The following is a 16,871-nucleotide window of genomic DNA, read 5'->3' as shown; positions in this document are numbered from 1 at the left end:
GTCGCCGGGTTCTCGTCTGTCAACGCCCCCATCTCTGATTGGAGCCAAGCTGTAAGGCAGATTAATAGTGGAAAAAGTAGCTGTGGACAGCGTCGACTTGATAACGGTCCAGTAGGGCACAATAAAGAGGAGTTAGCGGGGATGCACGTTCAGCTCCTCACTCTTTGACACACCGCAGATGTAGTAAAAGGTCCTCCAGCTTTGATCAGCTCGTATAAATGCCTTTGAGAGCACCTATTGGAAGAGCCGAGCCACCTAATTCCCGCCTATGCAGGAAGTAACGAGTTTGTCTTCCACTCGCATTTAATTGGACAAGTTTTACTGACAGCAGTTCCCTCAATAACTATTTATGACCCACCAGTTTTATGTGTTGTTTTTGGAGCCGGCAGAAAACACATGTTGTGAAGTTTTGAAAGGCTGTGTGTATGGGCAGCACGTGACTCAGAGGTTTATTGATCGAGGCCCTTAAAGTGTAATGCAAGAGAACACGGTGTTGTTTTGCCCTGTAATAACTGCAGTCATTACAGGGCAAATAACAGTGTTTTCACAAAACAGGTGCTAGTTTAATGTAAACGTATCAAGTGAACTCCCCACTGATAGTATTTAAGATCTTTTTCTTTCGTCTATGAAACATGACATGTCCCTAACGTTTGAACCTAATTAACAAACATTAATTTGGGCAGGATTGAATAACTGGCCAAGCTCTCAGCTAGCAATTAATCACAACTGACTTTAACCCCACCCAAACTGAAGTTCGGCCAGTGACAGGGATGTCAGATGCCCAAATAATCGCAGTAGGCACCATATACTGCACAGTCCCATAGTTACTATTTAAACAACAGGCCTGACTGACAAGAATCTCATTTACAGCGACCTGTTACCGATGAACATAACACTAAAATAGTCTAAGTATAATTACAGAATTAAGAAAAATGTACAAAAAAGAAAACCCTTGGTGTAACTAAGTGTATGTGTTGTTTTTATTTTTCTGGTCATATTTTTCCCAACACATTGTCCACTCTGTGAGGCAACTCTGTGATCAGAGTGAAATAATGGAGCAAGCATTTGCATGACTGAATGTGCAGTTTCTGTGTGTGTGTGTGTGTGTGTGTGTGTGTGTGTGTGTGTGTGTGTGTGTGTGTGTGTGTGTGTGTGTGTGTGTGTGTGTGTGTGTGTGTGCGTGTCCCTGGAGCAGGTTGATTGTAAGGGTCGGTGAAAGAGTGTAAAAGCACACACAGAGACATACACTCACAGCACAGAGCAGATCCAGTCTAATTAAAAAGCACAGCGGAGATTTCACGGGTTCTGTGAAAGAGAGAATTAATCTGTGTGTGTGTGTGTGTGTGTGTGTGTGTGTGTGTGTGTGTGTGTGTGTGTGCGTGTACGTGTGTGTGTGTGTGCTCTTGCATTAGGTCGCTGGCTTCAGCATGATCGGCCGTCAAATGAAACAATGTATTCTGCGGGACCTCGGGGTTTCCTTTTGAGTATTCGGACGCGGCACTGCAACGAACTGTGGCTGTTTTATGTGAAAAAAAGTTGATAATTAGTCCCACAGTGACTGAAGGATGAGATGGAGAGAGGGAGAGAGAGAGAGGGGAGGGGGAATGAAGGGGGGCACTGAAGGAAGAGGAGCGAGTGCTTAGCACATTTAATACTCCAACCTGCCACTGTCTGGGAATCACTGATAAATTGTTTATTTGCTGCTTGTTTTAATTCATCGCATTCATGCCTTTGAATTACTAAATTACTCTGAGTTCACTTTTCTGCTTTAGTGGCTTCATGTACATCACCTTAGCAGCAAAGATCCCTGGTTCAAGCCCCAGGAAGAGATTCAAATCCCTTTGGTGTTGTGTCAGGAAGGGTCTGCCAAATCAAATATGCAGTGCTACCTGCTGTGGAGGCCTCATGTGACTAAGGGAGCAGCCGAAAGTAGCTCTAGTAGCTTTTCACTTTTCTAATTTGCTTAGCAGCACAATTCAAACAAACGACTCTTCAACCCTTTTCTTCTTTTTTTCAGTTTTTTCCAATAGAGAATCGATATTATGCTATTGTCATTTGTACTTTTCCCTTTTTTCCCTTTTTTTTAGAAGCCCAGATTCATTATTTTTTCAAAAGAGGCTCTGCTAATAATTAGCAATTAAAATGCTGTCTTATTGCCTCACTTTTGCCTAATTAGCTTGACAGAGACATTGGATCCTAATTCTCCATAGTTTCTCCCCCCAACATCGACACACGCACACATCTAACTAAAGTAGTCACACACAAAACAGAGACAAATCTTTCAGAGAAAGCACGGTAATACCTGGCATGCCTCTGCTGTGACTCAGAAGATGCTCTGACAAACCAGCATGTGGTGTTGTTACAGTGTTTGCTCTGCAGAAAACATTTATTCTTATATTATATGGCCCAAGAAGATCTTATTCTTGATTATACTAAACAGAATTTTCTATTTAAATTTGATTGTGTTCTTTAATGTATGTGTGGTATTTAGTGTTTGGAGAGGATGGCTAGCAGTAAAGCTACACTCATTCTGTAATAGAAGTTATCAGACAGTGTGTTCACGAAAAGTTAGTTTTCAATGATTTTTTTGATGCTATAATGACACATGACTTAAAATTCAAATATGTCTATTCTGTAAAAAGATTCCTGTAGGTTCAGTTTTGTTTCCTTTATGCTGACAAACTTAATTTAATAAAATATAAATGTATTTGTCTATTGATTTCTCAGAAAAAACACTCTAATTTGAAGAGATGTAGCTATGCCCATCTGTTGTCCATTGATACGTACAGCAATGCCACAGATGTTGAGTCCTTTAAAAAATGCTCGGCATAATTCTTTTTTGTAGCGCACGCTCAAAACATAACTTAACAGTCAACAACAAAAATCCAAAACAGTAGTACTTTCAGTGATTTCTGCATTTTTTTCCAAACTTTCTGAGCGACTCAGAAACTTTTAAATGTTTTTCCCACGTTTAAATTGTTTCATTTGTAGATTTTTTTTTAAAGAAGAAGAAGAAGAAGACTTTTTTCCTTGTTGACCTGCGTAGGACGTCTATGTGGAAACGCTTAAAGCGCACTCGACAGTCTACTGGGCTGGCTTATGTAAGGCTACATAAAGGCCTCTCTGAGGTGTTGGTGGTGTGAAAGACGGTGCTGGAGTCTGAGTGGGGTCAGACAGCTGAGTGGCAGCAGGAAAAAGCACATGTCATGTTTGTTTGGAGGCTCCTTTGTCACAGGCCACACCCCTCCCCCTTTTCCTGCCCTCCTCTTGGCCTTATTTAGCCCCCCGCCGTGTCACTCAGAGGTCAGGGTGAGCATCAACACAGTACATGCTGGCACACACACAAGCAACACAAGAACAGGCAGACACACACATACACATACAGATTGCAATAGCATGGTAGAGTGCATCATAGATGGAAGTGCCTTGAAGGACCTGCTTCTCATTCTCTAGACCTCATTAGCTGCTGATTTATCTCCCCCTCCTTCCTCCTAATGCTCTAGGTGGGTGGATGGGGCGCATGTGTGTGTGAGTAAGTTTGTATGTGTGTGGGAAGAGGGTACTGTGTGAGAAAGAAAGAAATATTATGTGTATTTCCATGGATTAGTGCGGGTGTGTGTGCGTGTTTGAGAGATTAAGTCGGAAGGGTGGTATATTTTAGTGTGTGCGTGTGTGCTGGTCCGGAGGTGTCAACTATACACAGACTCTGTCATTCCACATTAGCCCACTGTGAGCACACTCGACCTGGGGTCAAACAGATTAATAAAAGATCACACACGCACACACAGAGCTGCTACCTGATTAAATATTCTGCAGCCCTGTGCTTCATAATCATGACAAGTACACACAGCGCTCTGGTTCACCATTATCCATTTAGCAAATTTTTTTGTCTTGTCTTGCAATAATCTGCTTAAACCCCCAGTGAGCTTATTATTGTCAAGGAAAAGTGCTTATAGCTGCGCAGAAAGGTAGGGTTTTAGAGAGATGCAAAATGTATTTTGCACGAGGAATTAATGGTGAAAAAAGGGGTTTTCCTTTGAGATGGATTCCTGCACATGATGTCTACTCTTTTATTTAAAGTTAGCGTTATTATTCATCAGATTGATGCTTTTGCAAACTTTTATCTGCACATTTTTTTAAAAATAAAATAACTGGAACACAATTGTTTTAATCTGGAACAAAAGTGTGGTGAAAGCGTTAGGTTAAGGAGCAGCTCTGGTGCTAATACGACTACAACTCTCCCCTGCATAATTCATGGGCTCTTGGGGAATTCGTGTCTCAGGAGAAGAACCTTCTTTTTTTGTTGCCTTTACCTGACTCCCTCTACACTGTAGTCCCAGAAGACGATTATGAGGAAAAAAGAAGAGGAGGGAGGGATACGTCAACATCGAGTGCCAGATTTTGAGCCAGATGAAAATACGCAACAACCAAAGAACTAATCCATGTGTCTGTAATATGAACCCTGTGGATTTTTTTAAGTGTTTTTGAGTGTGGGTAACCTTGGTTTGGAGTTCCCTCACCTGTTCTCACGCTGACCCACATTTCCTGTGGAGCCTGACTTTAACTAACCTTTCTCTTCCTCCTTCCCGTAGATGTGAAGAACCTGGAGAATTTTCACCTGGTCGAGAGCGTCCAGGAGCAGGTCAACGCAGCGCTGCTGGACTACGTCATGTGCAACTACCCGCAGCAAACGGACAAGTTTGGCCAGCTGCTCCTCCGGCTACCCGAGATACGAGCCATCAGCCTGCAAGCCGAAGAATACCTATACTACAAACACCTGAACGGCGACGTGCCCTGCAACAACCTGCTCATTGAAATGCTGCACGCCAAAAGAGCTTAGGAGGCGACTTTCCTACCCGCAGTGCAGCTGTGCAGTTTTGCAGCAGTCCAGAAACTCCAAATAATGCTTTCACCAAAACCAAACCTCCAGCTCACACTTGACTATGTGGTGACCTAGAGGATGGGGAGCAGAGTTTATATCGAGCTTTTTTTTTTTTGTGGTTCAAGTTACAACTTGAAGTGGACGAACACGTGCACAGAGACTCGTAACGTGCACAGACAAACAGCATTTGGATCCCTTTATTGTAGAAAGAAAAAAAAAACAGTAAAAACTCAAAAAAGAAAAGTCGCTTTTCCTCAACCACAGACAGAAAAAGACAATGCTGAAAGGAAGAAAGAAAAAAAAACAAACACTTGAAGCAGAATCTGCATTTGACTCTACAAGATGATTTCTGATCATCTGCACAAGCAAGACTATCAGACTGTCAGACTGCAACTTTAAGAATTCAAGAGCCCACAAATGTTTTAGTGCTGGTAATGCCATTGAGAGGCTTTCTGTGCTGACAAAAAAAGGGAAGCTGAATAACACTGCCCATCTTTAAAAGAGCTTTGTGACTACAGCGGTGGCTTGTTTTGGTCAATGATTCTCTTCTGCGCTCTCTCAATAAAAACTGGCTTTTAGTTGCTGTTTGGTACTGTAAGGGCAAAATGACAAGCTGTCAACCAGGCAAGAGACTCTCAGCTACCATCACGTCTGTTTTTTTGTTGTTGTTTTTTTAACTCACAAAAAAATGAGTGGCAGCTCGACCTAACTGAAAGGGAAGAACTGAAAGTTGAAAAATAAAAGTCAAATTTGTTAGCGAACAAAATGCTAAATGGGTGAATAAGAAGAAGACGTCTTTTTTTCTCTTGTAATTGAAGTCATTTGCTCCTCATGGTCGCCATGCAGTTCTCCTTTCCTATTCCATCTCTCCATGTTATGTTAGACTATGTACCTCAGAAAGACCAGTGTTAAATAAATTCAATTAACTAATGTCAGCTTAAATTGTATTTATAGCCCTGTTTCCCGCGAAAAAACAAACAAACAAACAAGAAAAAAAAAAGTCCACTATTTCACTAAAACTGGAACAAAACAAAATGTGGTTCTGGAGACGGAGAAGGAACGATCCTGCCTTTGTCCGAAAAGACCAAAGCCTGCTGCAGAACAGATGAAGGAAATGACAAATACCTTAATAATCAGTATTATAAGAGAAAAAAAAACATTGTGATGTCACAGTTATGTGAGTCTTGCCTTATTTCATTACCATGCTAGCTAACCGTGCAGATGTGAATGAAAATATGTACAAATATATAAATATATATATATAAATATATATATATATAAAAAGTATTAATGTTGTAAAAAAAAAAAAAAAAAAGAATAATTCAGCAGTTGTTTACATTCATGTGGTCAAATGGGAGAGAACTGTGATGACGCATAAATTGCAAAGCAATGATTTCCTAAAAAAAGAAAAAAAAAGAAAAAAGAAATTCATGAGAAAAAAAAGATCCTTCTGGTTTGCTTTCTTTGGTGTGTGTATAGTGTTTTATTTTTTTATTTGTTTTGAGCAGTACTTAAATTATGTCGTGAGACACTAAAATCAAGGAGGAATCACACTTAAAATATTAATTTCTGTGTCTGCTGGCATTCAAACATTTGTTTTATTTGGGGGGGTTTTTTAAGCATTGATGTCTGTGTAAGACTTCCTTTTAGCTTCCGACCTTTTTATTTGTAAAAGCCTTTTGCTTTTTTTTGTTTGTTTTTTATTTACAGTGCTTTGACATTTTTGATGTATAGTATGTCACTGGTTACGCTTAATAATGAAGATAATTTATTGCGTCGCTATATTTCCATCTTTGTGTTACATGACGTAAGGTGTCCACGCCGAAATAAATTTGTTTACTGTAGCATGTTCTTGTTTCGTTTCCATAAGTAGTTCAACGATGCAGGTCTGGAGCAAAAATAACAGGCTTTCCAATAAAAAAAAAAAGAAAAAGAAAAGAAGGAAAAAAAGAAAAATAACACAAAAGAAAGAAAGAAAAATCACAAGTTTTCAGTCTTTTAAATGTTCATGCAAGTCTGTACATTGAAACAAGTATTGTGTTTAAGTGAGTAGGTGTGAAAGACGTCTGTGCCACGTTAAGTTTTACTTATTCACATCCTGCATCATTGTTCTGTCCAGTTTGCTCTTATACCAAAGACTGCATATTTCCCCTGTGAGCTGTGACTTCTATTATTGTGTCCCAAGTTAAGAAAAGCAGCTTTAAAAAAAAAAAAAAAAAAAAAAAACACGGCAGCCTAAATTATTCTCTTGCCAAGTTTCTCCATATGTATAGTAGTTGTTTATCACAATGTCCCAACACTTACCTCCCACATCAACCTGTGCTGTGTTTTTTTTTTCTTTTTATCTTTACAGCATTTTGTTAATAAGTCATGGAATGAGCTGAAGTCTTTCAGTGGCATGTTTAATGTACAGAAAAGTCATTAAGTTATTTCTGAATCCGATCATTATTTTTGTCTTCTGGTCAGACAATCTTACCTCTCATTCACGTTCTCAAAGTCAGTGTTTAGGTTCTGCAGCTGCCATAGACTTCATATACAGTTAGGTCCATAATTTGTTGGACAAAGGTGCAATTTTTGTAATTTCTGTACACAACAGTATAGATTTTAAATCAAACAATCGAGGATTGATTAAAGTGCAGACTTTCATCTTTAATTCAAGGAGTTTAACAAAAGTTTTGCATTAACTGATTATGACATGCCATTTTTATACAAAGAACCCCATTTTTAGAGGCTCAAAATTATTTGAACAAGCTAACATTTCAAATGCAAAGATTGTTTTTAATATGCGGATGAAAATCTTTTGCAGTCAACGACTGCCTGAAGTCTTGAACCAATGGACTTCCACCGATGAGATGCTCTGAAGGCCTTTACTCCAGCGACCTTCAGTTTTGTGGCATTTTTCTGAATCTAAGCAAAGACTATGGCCCAAATTCATCCTGCTACTTCTGCTACATCCTGCTCAGCAGTCACATCATCAATAAACGCTATGGACCCAGTTTCACTGCCACCCATACATGCTCATGCCATAACAACAGATAACATGAGCTGTTTCTCGCCTTCTCCATACTTATCTCTTCCCATCATTCTGGTACAAGCAAAACTTGGTTTCATCTCTTTAAATATTTTTTACAGTGTGCAGGTCTTTAAGATGTTTTCTGGAAGAGTCTCATCCGGCCTTCTCATTCGTGACTGTAACCAGTGGTTTGCACCTTGTTGTAAACCCTCCGTGTTTCCATTCATTCTGGGGTCTCTTGATAATACAAGTATTCATGACTTTTTTAGATGCGAAGTTATTTTTATTATTTACTGTGGAAAAAAATTCTGTCATCAACCAAGTTAGTTGTCTTCTTTGGTCTTTCAGGCCTTTTGCTGTCGCTGAGTGGGTCAGTGCATTCATTCTTTTTAAGAATGAACCAGACTGTTGATTTGAACACTGCTAAAGTCTCTCTGACAGAATTACTTTGTTTTGTCAGCCCAGTGATGGACTCCCTCACTTGCACTGACACAAATTCTAATGAAAAGCTATAAAACACAAATTCAACAAACTTTAAACTTTAGATATTATGTCTGGTTCATTTGCCATAAAATAACAAAGAAACAGGCGACACCTGTCTGTGTAGCTGTGTGTCAGTCATTAAAGCTTGAGCCTCTGTAAATAGGAGACTATTTATAAAAAATAGTTGTAATTCTTAAACAGTAAATGCAAATCTTTTGTTAAAGACCTTGAATTAAAGCTGAAAGCATGCACTTCAATCACATCTTTATCCTGCGATTTAAAATCCACAATAAACCTACGGACCTAATTGTAACATACAGTGAACTCCACAACTCATGTAGGCAACACAAGCCACTAATGTGGCAATGCATAAGTCCTGCTTTTTACTGCATGTTTGTTGTATCATCACTGCAGTCCTGCTCCAACACCTAAGACAATTATGTTTGGAGATATTCAAATAAATGGTCTGAGGAAGTGTTTCTGGTAACTTGACAGTGAGAAGTTATAATAAATGGTGTAAATTCCACCTGTTTGCTTCACAACACATTTTTGTAGAACACGTAGTGATTGTGAAACAGACTTGTACACAGGATTCAAACAACAACTACTTGTGTGCATTATATGCTCATGTGCACTGTCAACAGATGGAGACAAAAAATTTAAATGCTATTTGACTTTTTTCACCCTTTTGCTGACATTCTGAACGCTCCCATCACTTCCAGGTCCTGGGGAGTTTCTCTCAATGGGGCTAACTGAGTTTTTTCTCATATCTCAATAAATAATTCTTATGTTTATAACACCAGGTTCTCACTCCCTCTGCACACTAATGCTGCCCACTTCCACTTCGTTTGTTATTTTAGGGAAATTATGTGTATGATTGCAACATGAGTACCTGTAGCAATGAGAAATAATTACATTGTTTTCCTGGATAAAAAAGACAAACATATTTAAAATCATTATGTACACATCATTAATTGTTCAGTTTAGATCATAACCATACATACATACATGAGGCGATACGTTATTATCCAAGGCGTCGTAAAGGAAGTTTATGAGGCTAACAATCAAGGACAATTTGGGGGGCAGATAAATGTCAAATAAGAAGTACAGAAACACCAAAAACATTATGGCAGATCAGTCTATGTGGACAAGATCATAGCTTTTCTGAGGTGTAGGGCTGCGGGGGAAACAGGAAGCAGAAAACTCGAGGTCCATGGGAACATGAAGACTGCAGCCAGGTGGCAAGGCATCCACTTCTGAAGCAGGCAGCTCCTAAATGAAGGAGAGGGATGGGTAAGTGGGAAATTTCTTTCGGGAAGCAGTACTTATCTATACTGTAACAATGCAACACAAATGGTAACTCTCGTTTCATGCTGGGAGGCAGATGAAGTACAGTATCTAGTGCTTTGTCACTGAAGTAAGTCGAAACTGGCGGAAGAGCCCAAAACGTGCTGTCCAAAATGCAACTACAACAAAAAACATTTTGAATATCACGCATCCTGTGAGTCCTGTGAGTTACTTTGTCACGTTTCCTAGTATGACACTAATATCATTTACTCTTGACCCTCCTGCATGTCTATAGTATTCATCTATCCATGTTTATGCCCCACTATTAAATTACTGTTGTTACAACATTTGCAACAATTTTTAACAATATTACGAACGGATGCAATCGCCAATCATTTCTAACTATTGTGTACAGTACAACGTTTTAAAATGAAACCCTTTAGTCATTATTGAGTGACTGAATGAACGTTAATTAAGGTCTACAGTTGAGGTCTCAAAGTTAAATACAGAGAAGAAGCGATTAAATTGTAAAAAGCTGTCCTGCTCACTCGTGCTCAACAGCCTTCAGCAGCACAATATTCACATTAAAGCACGATTTTACTGTTACAATGTGAATCTAGACATGAGGTTGATAAATGATCTAAAGAGCTGTACTTTGGCAGCAAGTGTAATTTTGTGCAAATACTCATCAAGTCCTTTTTATTTTTGTCTTTTTACTCCCCACACGACATGATCTGCCATGAGTTTGATCCACCTTGCAGTTCTCTCTGCCTTCTAGCCAACCTTTCTCTCTCCCCATCCCTCTCTTAGGTTCATTAATCTCTTCTCATGTTTTCTTAAAGATACATACATAATTTCTAAACTGAAGAAGAAGTTGTTGAACAGTCACTAGTGCTTTTCTACATTTTTAGAAAATAAAAAATTCAGCAACAAAGCCAAGAGGTTTCTTAAGAGCCTTTTGTAAATACCAAACTTTTAACAGGCTATTAGTTTTAATTTCTTCCTACGATGCAACTGATATGAGGGATCATTTAATTGCTGAGGCGGTAAAGATAATACCGTCTGTGTTCACACGCAGCATTAAAGATGCTGGTCACAGATGAGCAAGCGGCCAGCTCGATTCCCCTCACACAGCATTGCAATCCTCACTTGGAGCTTGGCTTTCAGTGCTTGGCCTCCTGTCTGTAAATGTGTTAAACCTGCTTTCACTCGCCCTGAATTTGTATAAATAATGTATATACATTTATCCACAGACTCTAACAAGTGCAGCCTCAGGTGAAAATACTCAGAAATGCATGCTATGTGCATCCCCGAAGGTGGACATCAGCTCCAAACCAACCAACTCAAAAGATAACCACACAGAGAGCAAGAAAAAAAATACAAATGAATAACTTGCCAAAAGCAACATAAACACACATACAGTTTTTTTATTTATTTATTTTAAATCTCTCTCACACACAGTGCTGTCAGTTTCTAAACAAGTTTTCCTTTCCGTCACACAAACAGCCCCAAGTTGTGTCTGCTAGTGTTATGTGAAGCTTTTAAACTCTGGAACCACATCACTCGAATTTACCGAGATGCGCTTGTATGTTTCCCTGCATTGTCAAGCACAGTCAAAGAGAAAGAGATTGAGGGCACGAGGAGAGAAAAAAAAGAAAGAAAGAAAGAGAGAAAGAAAGCTATTGGATGGGTTCCAAGACTGCAAGAAAACGTGCAACTGAATGCTGGAATAAGCAAATTTGATATTCAGTCCAGTTTCAGGCAGGCCCGGAGGCTCGACAGGCCGGAGACAAGCACAACCACTAAATAAAATTAATCAGTGACTTTACGAGAGAGCTGAACTTTTACTGTATGTTTGGTCTTAATTATTTGTCTTTATTAAAAACACATAATGACAGCTGTGAGTTTGAATTAAATATCTACAGCCACATGTACCGACTCAGTCATTGTATATCATTAGACCAAAAGTAGGCAGTGGTTTACCCTCTTATCAGAAACTTTGCATTTTACTACTGGAGCAACTGAAAAAAAAGCCCCCTCTTCCCCCAATGTCGATTAACGAGTGATCAAATTTACTCCCTGTAAAGTAGTTCTGGCAGTAACAATACTTTAAAGGGAAATAAAAAACAACTTACTTTAACCATTGAAAAAGACTTTTTGGCACATTGTACCATCTTAAATTCTGAGTACAACGTTGTGTGATTTTAACCTTTTTAACCTTTCCTTTTTATCCAACCAGGGTCGCCTGATCATCGGTGCAAAAGCAGAGCACAAAGACATTTTAAGTTTAAAACGAACTAAACAGCAAAAGAAAAACCCTCTCCAAAAAGGTCATGAAAACTGATATTAGCTTTTTATATATTCACCTCATATAAGAAGAAAGGGAGTTCTTACATGTTAAAGGCTGTTTAAAAATTTAAGGGGAAAGGTTTTATTGATCACTTATATTTATTCATCTGCTTCAACTCTAAAGCATAAAAAACAAAGAGGATAAAAAAGGAAACAACTCTTTAGAGAGGCAATTAGCCTACGTTGCAATCACTTACGCCAAACAGCGACTGGAGGAGCCATTGTTTGGCGGCCTGATGGACAAACTTTAAAAATGTAAAGATCAAATTAATAGGCAAGCACTGTTAAAGGGAACACTCACAATTATTATGCAAAAGCCTCACTGTGGCATGCAAAACAAATACACTAAGGTTTGGAGATGGAGTGGTTCGAAGGCCGCTGCCGTTTCATTTCAAAGCATGCATTATACATCATTGTGCATAAAGAGGAAGCCTACAGCATTATGATGTTTTTTCCACGATGATTATCCTTTATTAGTCATTAAAAAGAGATCAGGAGAGAGAGAGGAAAAAAATACAACTTTTAAGCACCTGAACCTCGCTGCCAGCATTCCATTAATTGCCTGCACAATGGGGAGAGCCTTTGGAGATTTTTCAATTTCAAAAAATGAGGAGCATGCATTCAGTCGTGCTCATGTTATACCGGCACTTAAATCCTACAGAGCTCACATAAAAAAGGACTCAAGGTTGCATCCGATTGAAAGCCTCCAACTACAGCCACTTTAGAAATCCATTTAGCAAGCGGGGGGTTAGAACATCTAATTCAAACAGAGTCGCCCTGTTAAAACGGTTGCACCAATGTCTTTTAAAAACACACACACACTTTCAGGCACACACTTTTCTCCTGTGTTTGCTTGGCTTGGCTCTATTGTAAGCAAGATGAAGCTGGCACACAGAGAGATGGCAAGACACAAAGAATTAATCATGCCAGACCTCAGCCAAGTGGCGAAGGTGAATGCTGGTGAATAACTACATGTGGAATCTTGACCTTTGCGTGAACATTATCAAAAAGAGTCCTCTATGGGAGCTACAAAAAGAGGTATGTGGCATCTGTAATGACATGACAACCTGAATATCACGACACTGTTCCTCTTCTGCAGAGTTCTGGGTAAAGCGACTGTTTTCGTAGGAAAAATCCAGACAAATATGTATGTTTTTGCTATGACCTCCAAGCATTTCTTAGTGAGACAGACAAAAGATGATTAAAATAATAATAATAATAATAATAATTAAAAAATTAAATTAAAAAAAAATTACAGAAAAAGGAGCAAGAAGAAAATTGTACTTGCTGTACATAGATGTTTTTTTAACCTGTCTGATCATTTTGCACAGTGGATTCTTGGGCCATTTCGAGTCATTGTAATTTAAATTTTTACTTTTAACACCCCTCGTATAGTTGTGGTCCCTACAATATGCCTGGAAACATGCTGACATGTCTCAGCTGAGTCAGTGTGACGTGTGCAGTAGCTTTTGCTCTGACTGTAAAACTATAAATCTGTGTGTGGCTTACACACTGCAGTTTGGCCATCCGTCTTCAAGCAACAATCCCCGTCTGTCCCTCAATCTACAGTCTGTCTCTGCACTCCCAGTTCCGGTGCAGCTGTTTTCTGACTGGTGGTTACGCCGTTTCATTATATTTCAACTTTTCTTCTACCCGCTGCCGTTTTCTGATGGTCTTCTGGTAATTGTGACTGCGTCATGATTGTGGTTGCCACCTGACATATCATGCTGGATGCTGCATCTAACAACAGAGCTTTCAAAATGGTAGTCAATTATCCAAACAAAGATAATGAATTTCTGTGGCATAATACGCCAATTTCTAAGGTAGTAAACAAAAGTAAGGCTGCTTACAATTACCAGTGACTGGACTGTGCCAGAGAAAAAAAATCATGGTTGAAAACTTGTCTGCATGAATGCTGAAAAAAAGCATGCATCTGGTAAATTAAAAATTGCTCATCATAGCCTGAGTTCCAGCTCTAATGGCCAGGAACGTTCCTCCACATGGAAGTAGGGTCAGTTTATAACAGAGGTTTATAAATCTAGCACAAAGGTAAGGAAATATGTTTTTGGTCTTTGTTCTAAGCAGCACCTAGTCCTCACATGCGGATCACCAGCTCTCTGTGCTTTGAGAGGCTTCAGTGGTGACAAGCCTTGTTTTATCAGTGAGGGAGATGCCATTTGATTGATTGAGTGGCCACTCTATTCATAGGTTTGCGGCCCTCATTCATTAGCACAACAGTGTAGGATATGAGAAAGGACAGAGGAAAAATACATACATATATATATATATATATATATATATATATATATATATATATATATATATATATATATATATATATATATGTATATGTTTTTATCACACATCCAAAGATGTGTGACCACCCAGCAATAGTCTTGAGCTGGGGACCATTGTCATATTTGCACATACACTTTTTACAATGTAAACATGCACTATACTTGAGATATAGTTTATTATAATCCCAGAGGAAATATTTCAGTGGACAGCAAAACAATAGACAAAAAAGCATTCTTCTTCCATCAAAACAACTTTAGAGTTTGGAGGCTTGGTGTAACACAAATGAAGAATGTGCATCATAACTCAAAAAGTACTGTTTATTTTAGCATACAGCACACAGACATTTGACAAAAATACAAGATTCTGCTTAAATTTATCATGTGTTTGTCTCTATCTCTAGTAACGTGTTTTCACAGACAGATTTAGCCCTTCTCTAGACACACATCTACAGGTCTGTTGGTGAAATCAATATCAAAACCCTTTAGAAGCCTGAATCAAGCAGAAAGAAACTTTTCTTTTATCTTTCACTCCCTTCGTGCCTCTTTTCTTTCCTTCAGTGTCTCAGAGCACAACTGACAATTGCTGGCAGGCCTTCAGATGCAAACAGCTGCTCTCACATTGTCACTGTGATGGGAAACTGATTATTTAGTCTGCTGTCCCTCTCTAGAGACAGCAGCAGTTTCTCTAAGCTACTAAGACTCTTAAGAGGTTCAGTCCTTTGCCAGAGGCAGCAGTAACACTGTAATGAAGCTCCTATGAAGCAACACCACAGCCTTAAACATAGCTAAGTAAAATTAGGAGTATAATCCCCATGGAAGATCTTTGGGGAACATCCCCTCAGCATCTGTTCGACACTAGCTCTGTTTTATAAAGACCAGAAGTCAAGTTAATAGAGGAAAGGCTGCCTATCATCACCTAGAGTTCTAAGGCTGTCAAAGGTTGAGCTCAATCTATTACAGTAAATCACTAATTTATCATTTCAGAAGTATTAAATCGTTAATGACATAAGTATGTAGTTTTACAGATTCTGTGCTTTGTGGTTGATAGTGAGGATAGTGAAAAGTTTTGAGTGTAAAGTTTTTGCGTGGGCATTGTTGGATGTTATTACTATGCTTGGCACTGGACATCAAGGCAGCTGCTACCCTCATCACCAGACCACAGCCTACCCCAAACACCAGACCATGACCTAGCCCTACGTAGCTGTGAATGCTGTGTTTTGCCTCCTTAGATTTCCAATCAAGTTACTGTATCAATTTGACAAAATTCCCAAAATAGCCTTCTAACTGTACTACACCACAAATAACACAGCATCCTATAGTGGTGAGTTGGTGTGTCCTTTTTTTTCGCAGTGTGCACAACACAGCTTTTCAATGAAGAATACATGAGCAAAGCTAACAGTCTGCCCAGCTGTTTATTGAGTGTTTAACCACAGATAACAAGAAATAAAGGTGAGCAAACAGCTGATACCCTAGAAGTTGAACATTTACATGAAAACATAATGAAATACATTTAAGACAACTTCTTGTATATTTGGGTGGTTTTTTTTTTTCATTGCATCTTAAATTTTGACTCTAATCATTGCTGTCTGTGGTTAATTTTAGTCTGGCAAAAAGCCACCACATGGCAGTCTGCACCACTGTCGAGTAATATGCACCTCTTAATGTCACAAAGTCACTTTAAATCTTTAAAATCATTTTAAGCTACATAAGCCTTCCAAACTCAGGATAATAGTGTCAGGACTGTGCATTTGTCATTCATGAACACCACATTACTACAAGCTATAAAGTAAATGGACGAGACAAACCAAATTGGCTGGGTTAGACAATCACAGCAAAGGTGCCCTTGGGCAAAGCATTTAAAACCATTTATGTATTGAAGTCAAAATGACAGGGTGTGTATATGTATGAACTTTAACAAAACATGGTGGTATGGAAACTATGCCACAAATCCTGAGAAAGATGCTAAGAAAGACATTTTTTTCTGTAACAAACTACGGGTGAAAAAAATGAAGACAAAATAATAAAAATGTCTTATTGAGGTGTTGGACCATTGCATGCTGTAAGAACAGTTCCAGTGCATCTTGACATTTATTCTAAAAATCTCTGGAAGTAGGCTTGATTTATGGAACACCATTTGTCCGACAGATATTATCCCACTGTGTATTATGTTGGCGATTGTGGAAAGCACTGTTTATTCATATGTCTTCTGTCCCTTCACTCCCAACAAGTTATGACAGATGGCTGACTCTCCCTAAGCCTGATTCTGCCTGTTTAAAAAGAGTTTTTCCTTCCCACTGTCGCTAAATGCTAGCTCATTGGGGATTGACTGATTATTGGGGTTTTCTCTCTATTACCATAGGGTTATACAATAGAAGGTGCCTTGAGGCAACTTGCTGTATTTTGGCACTACAGAAAGAGGAAAAAAGGTGATTTACATGACTTTGGACCATGACTTGTTTGTTGGTGTCAGACAGGCTGGTATGAGGGTTTTGGAAAATACTGGAATTTTCCCACACAACCATTTCTACAGAGAGTGGTCTGAAAAAGAGAAAACATCCAG

General features: G+C 38.9%; 2 protein-coding genes across 2 annotated transcripts in view; one reads left to right on the top strand and one right to left on the bottom strand.

Moving 5' to 3' along the window:
- Positions 1–6,726, top strand: part of nr5a2 (nuclear receptor subfamily 5, group A, member 2) — a 67,309-nt gene extending 60,583 nt beyond the window's left edge. The window contains exon 7 of the mRNA XM_031759322.2: positions 4,593–6,726. Coding sequence (XP_031615182.1) covers positions 4,593–4,840 — 248 coding nt within the window. The 3' untranslated portion in view covers positions 4,841–6,726. The remainder of the gene's footprint in view (positions 1–4,592) is intronic.
- The window catches only part of LOC116335562 (adhesion G-protein coupled receptor D2), an 88,735-nt gene continuing 78,045 nt past the window's right edge, over positions 6,182–16,871 (bottom strand). The window contains exon 25 of the mRNA XM_039599127.1: positions 6,182–9,650. Coding sequence (XP_039455061.1) covers positions 9,513–9,650 — 138 coding nt within the window. The 3' untranslated portion in view covers positions 6,182–9,512. The remainder of the gene's footprint in view (positions 9,651–16,871) is intronic.

Source organism: Oreochromis aureus, linkage group 15 (assembly GCF_013358895.1).
Source record: "Oreochromis aureus strain Israel breed Guangdong linkage group 15, ZZ_aureus, whole genome shotgun sequence".
Classification (NCBI taxonomy): Eukaryota; Metazoa; Chordata; class Actinopteri; order Cichliformes; family Cichlidae; genus Oreochromis; species Oreochromis aureus.
The sequence above is the reverse complement of the archived record's forward strand: the minus strand, read 5'-3'. Positions and strand labels throughout refer to the sequence as shown.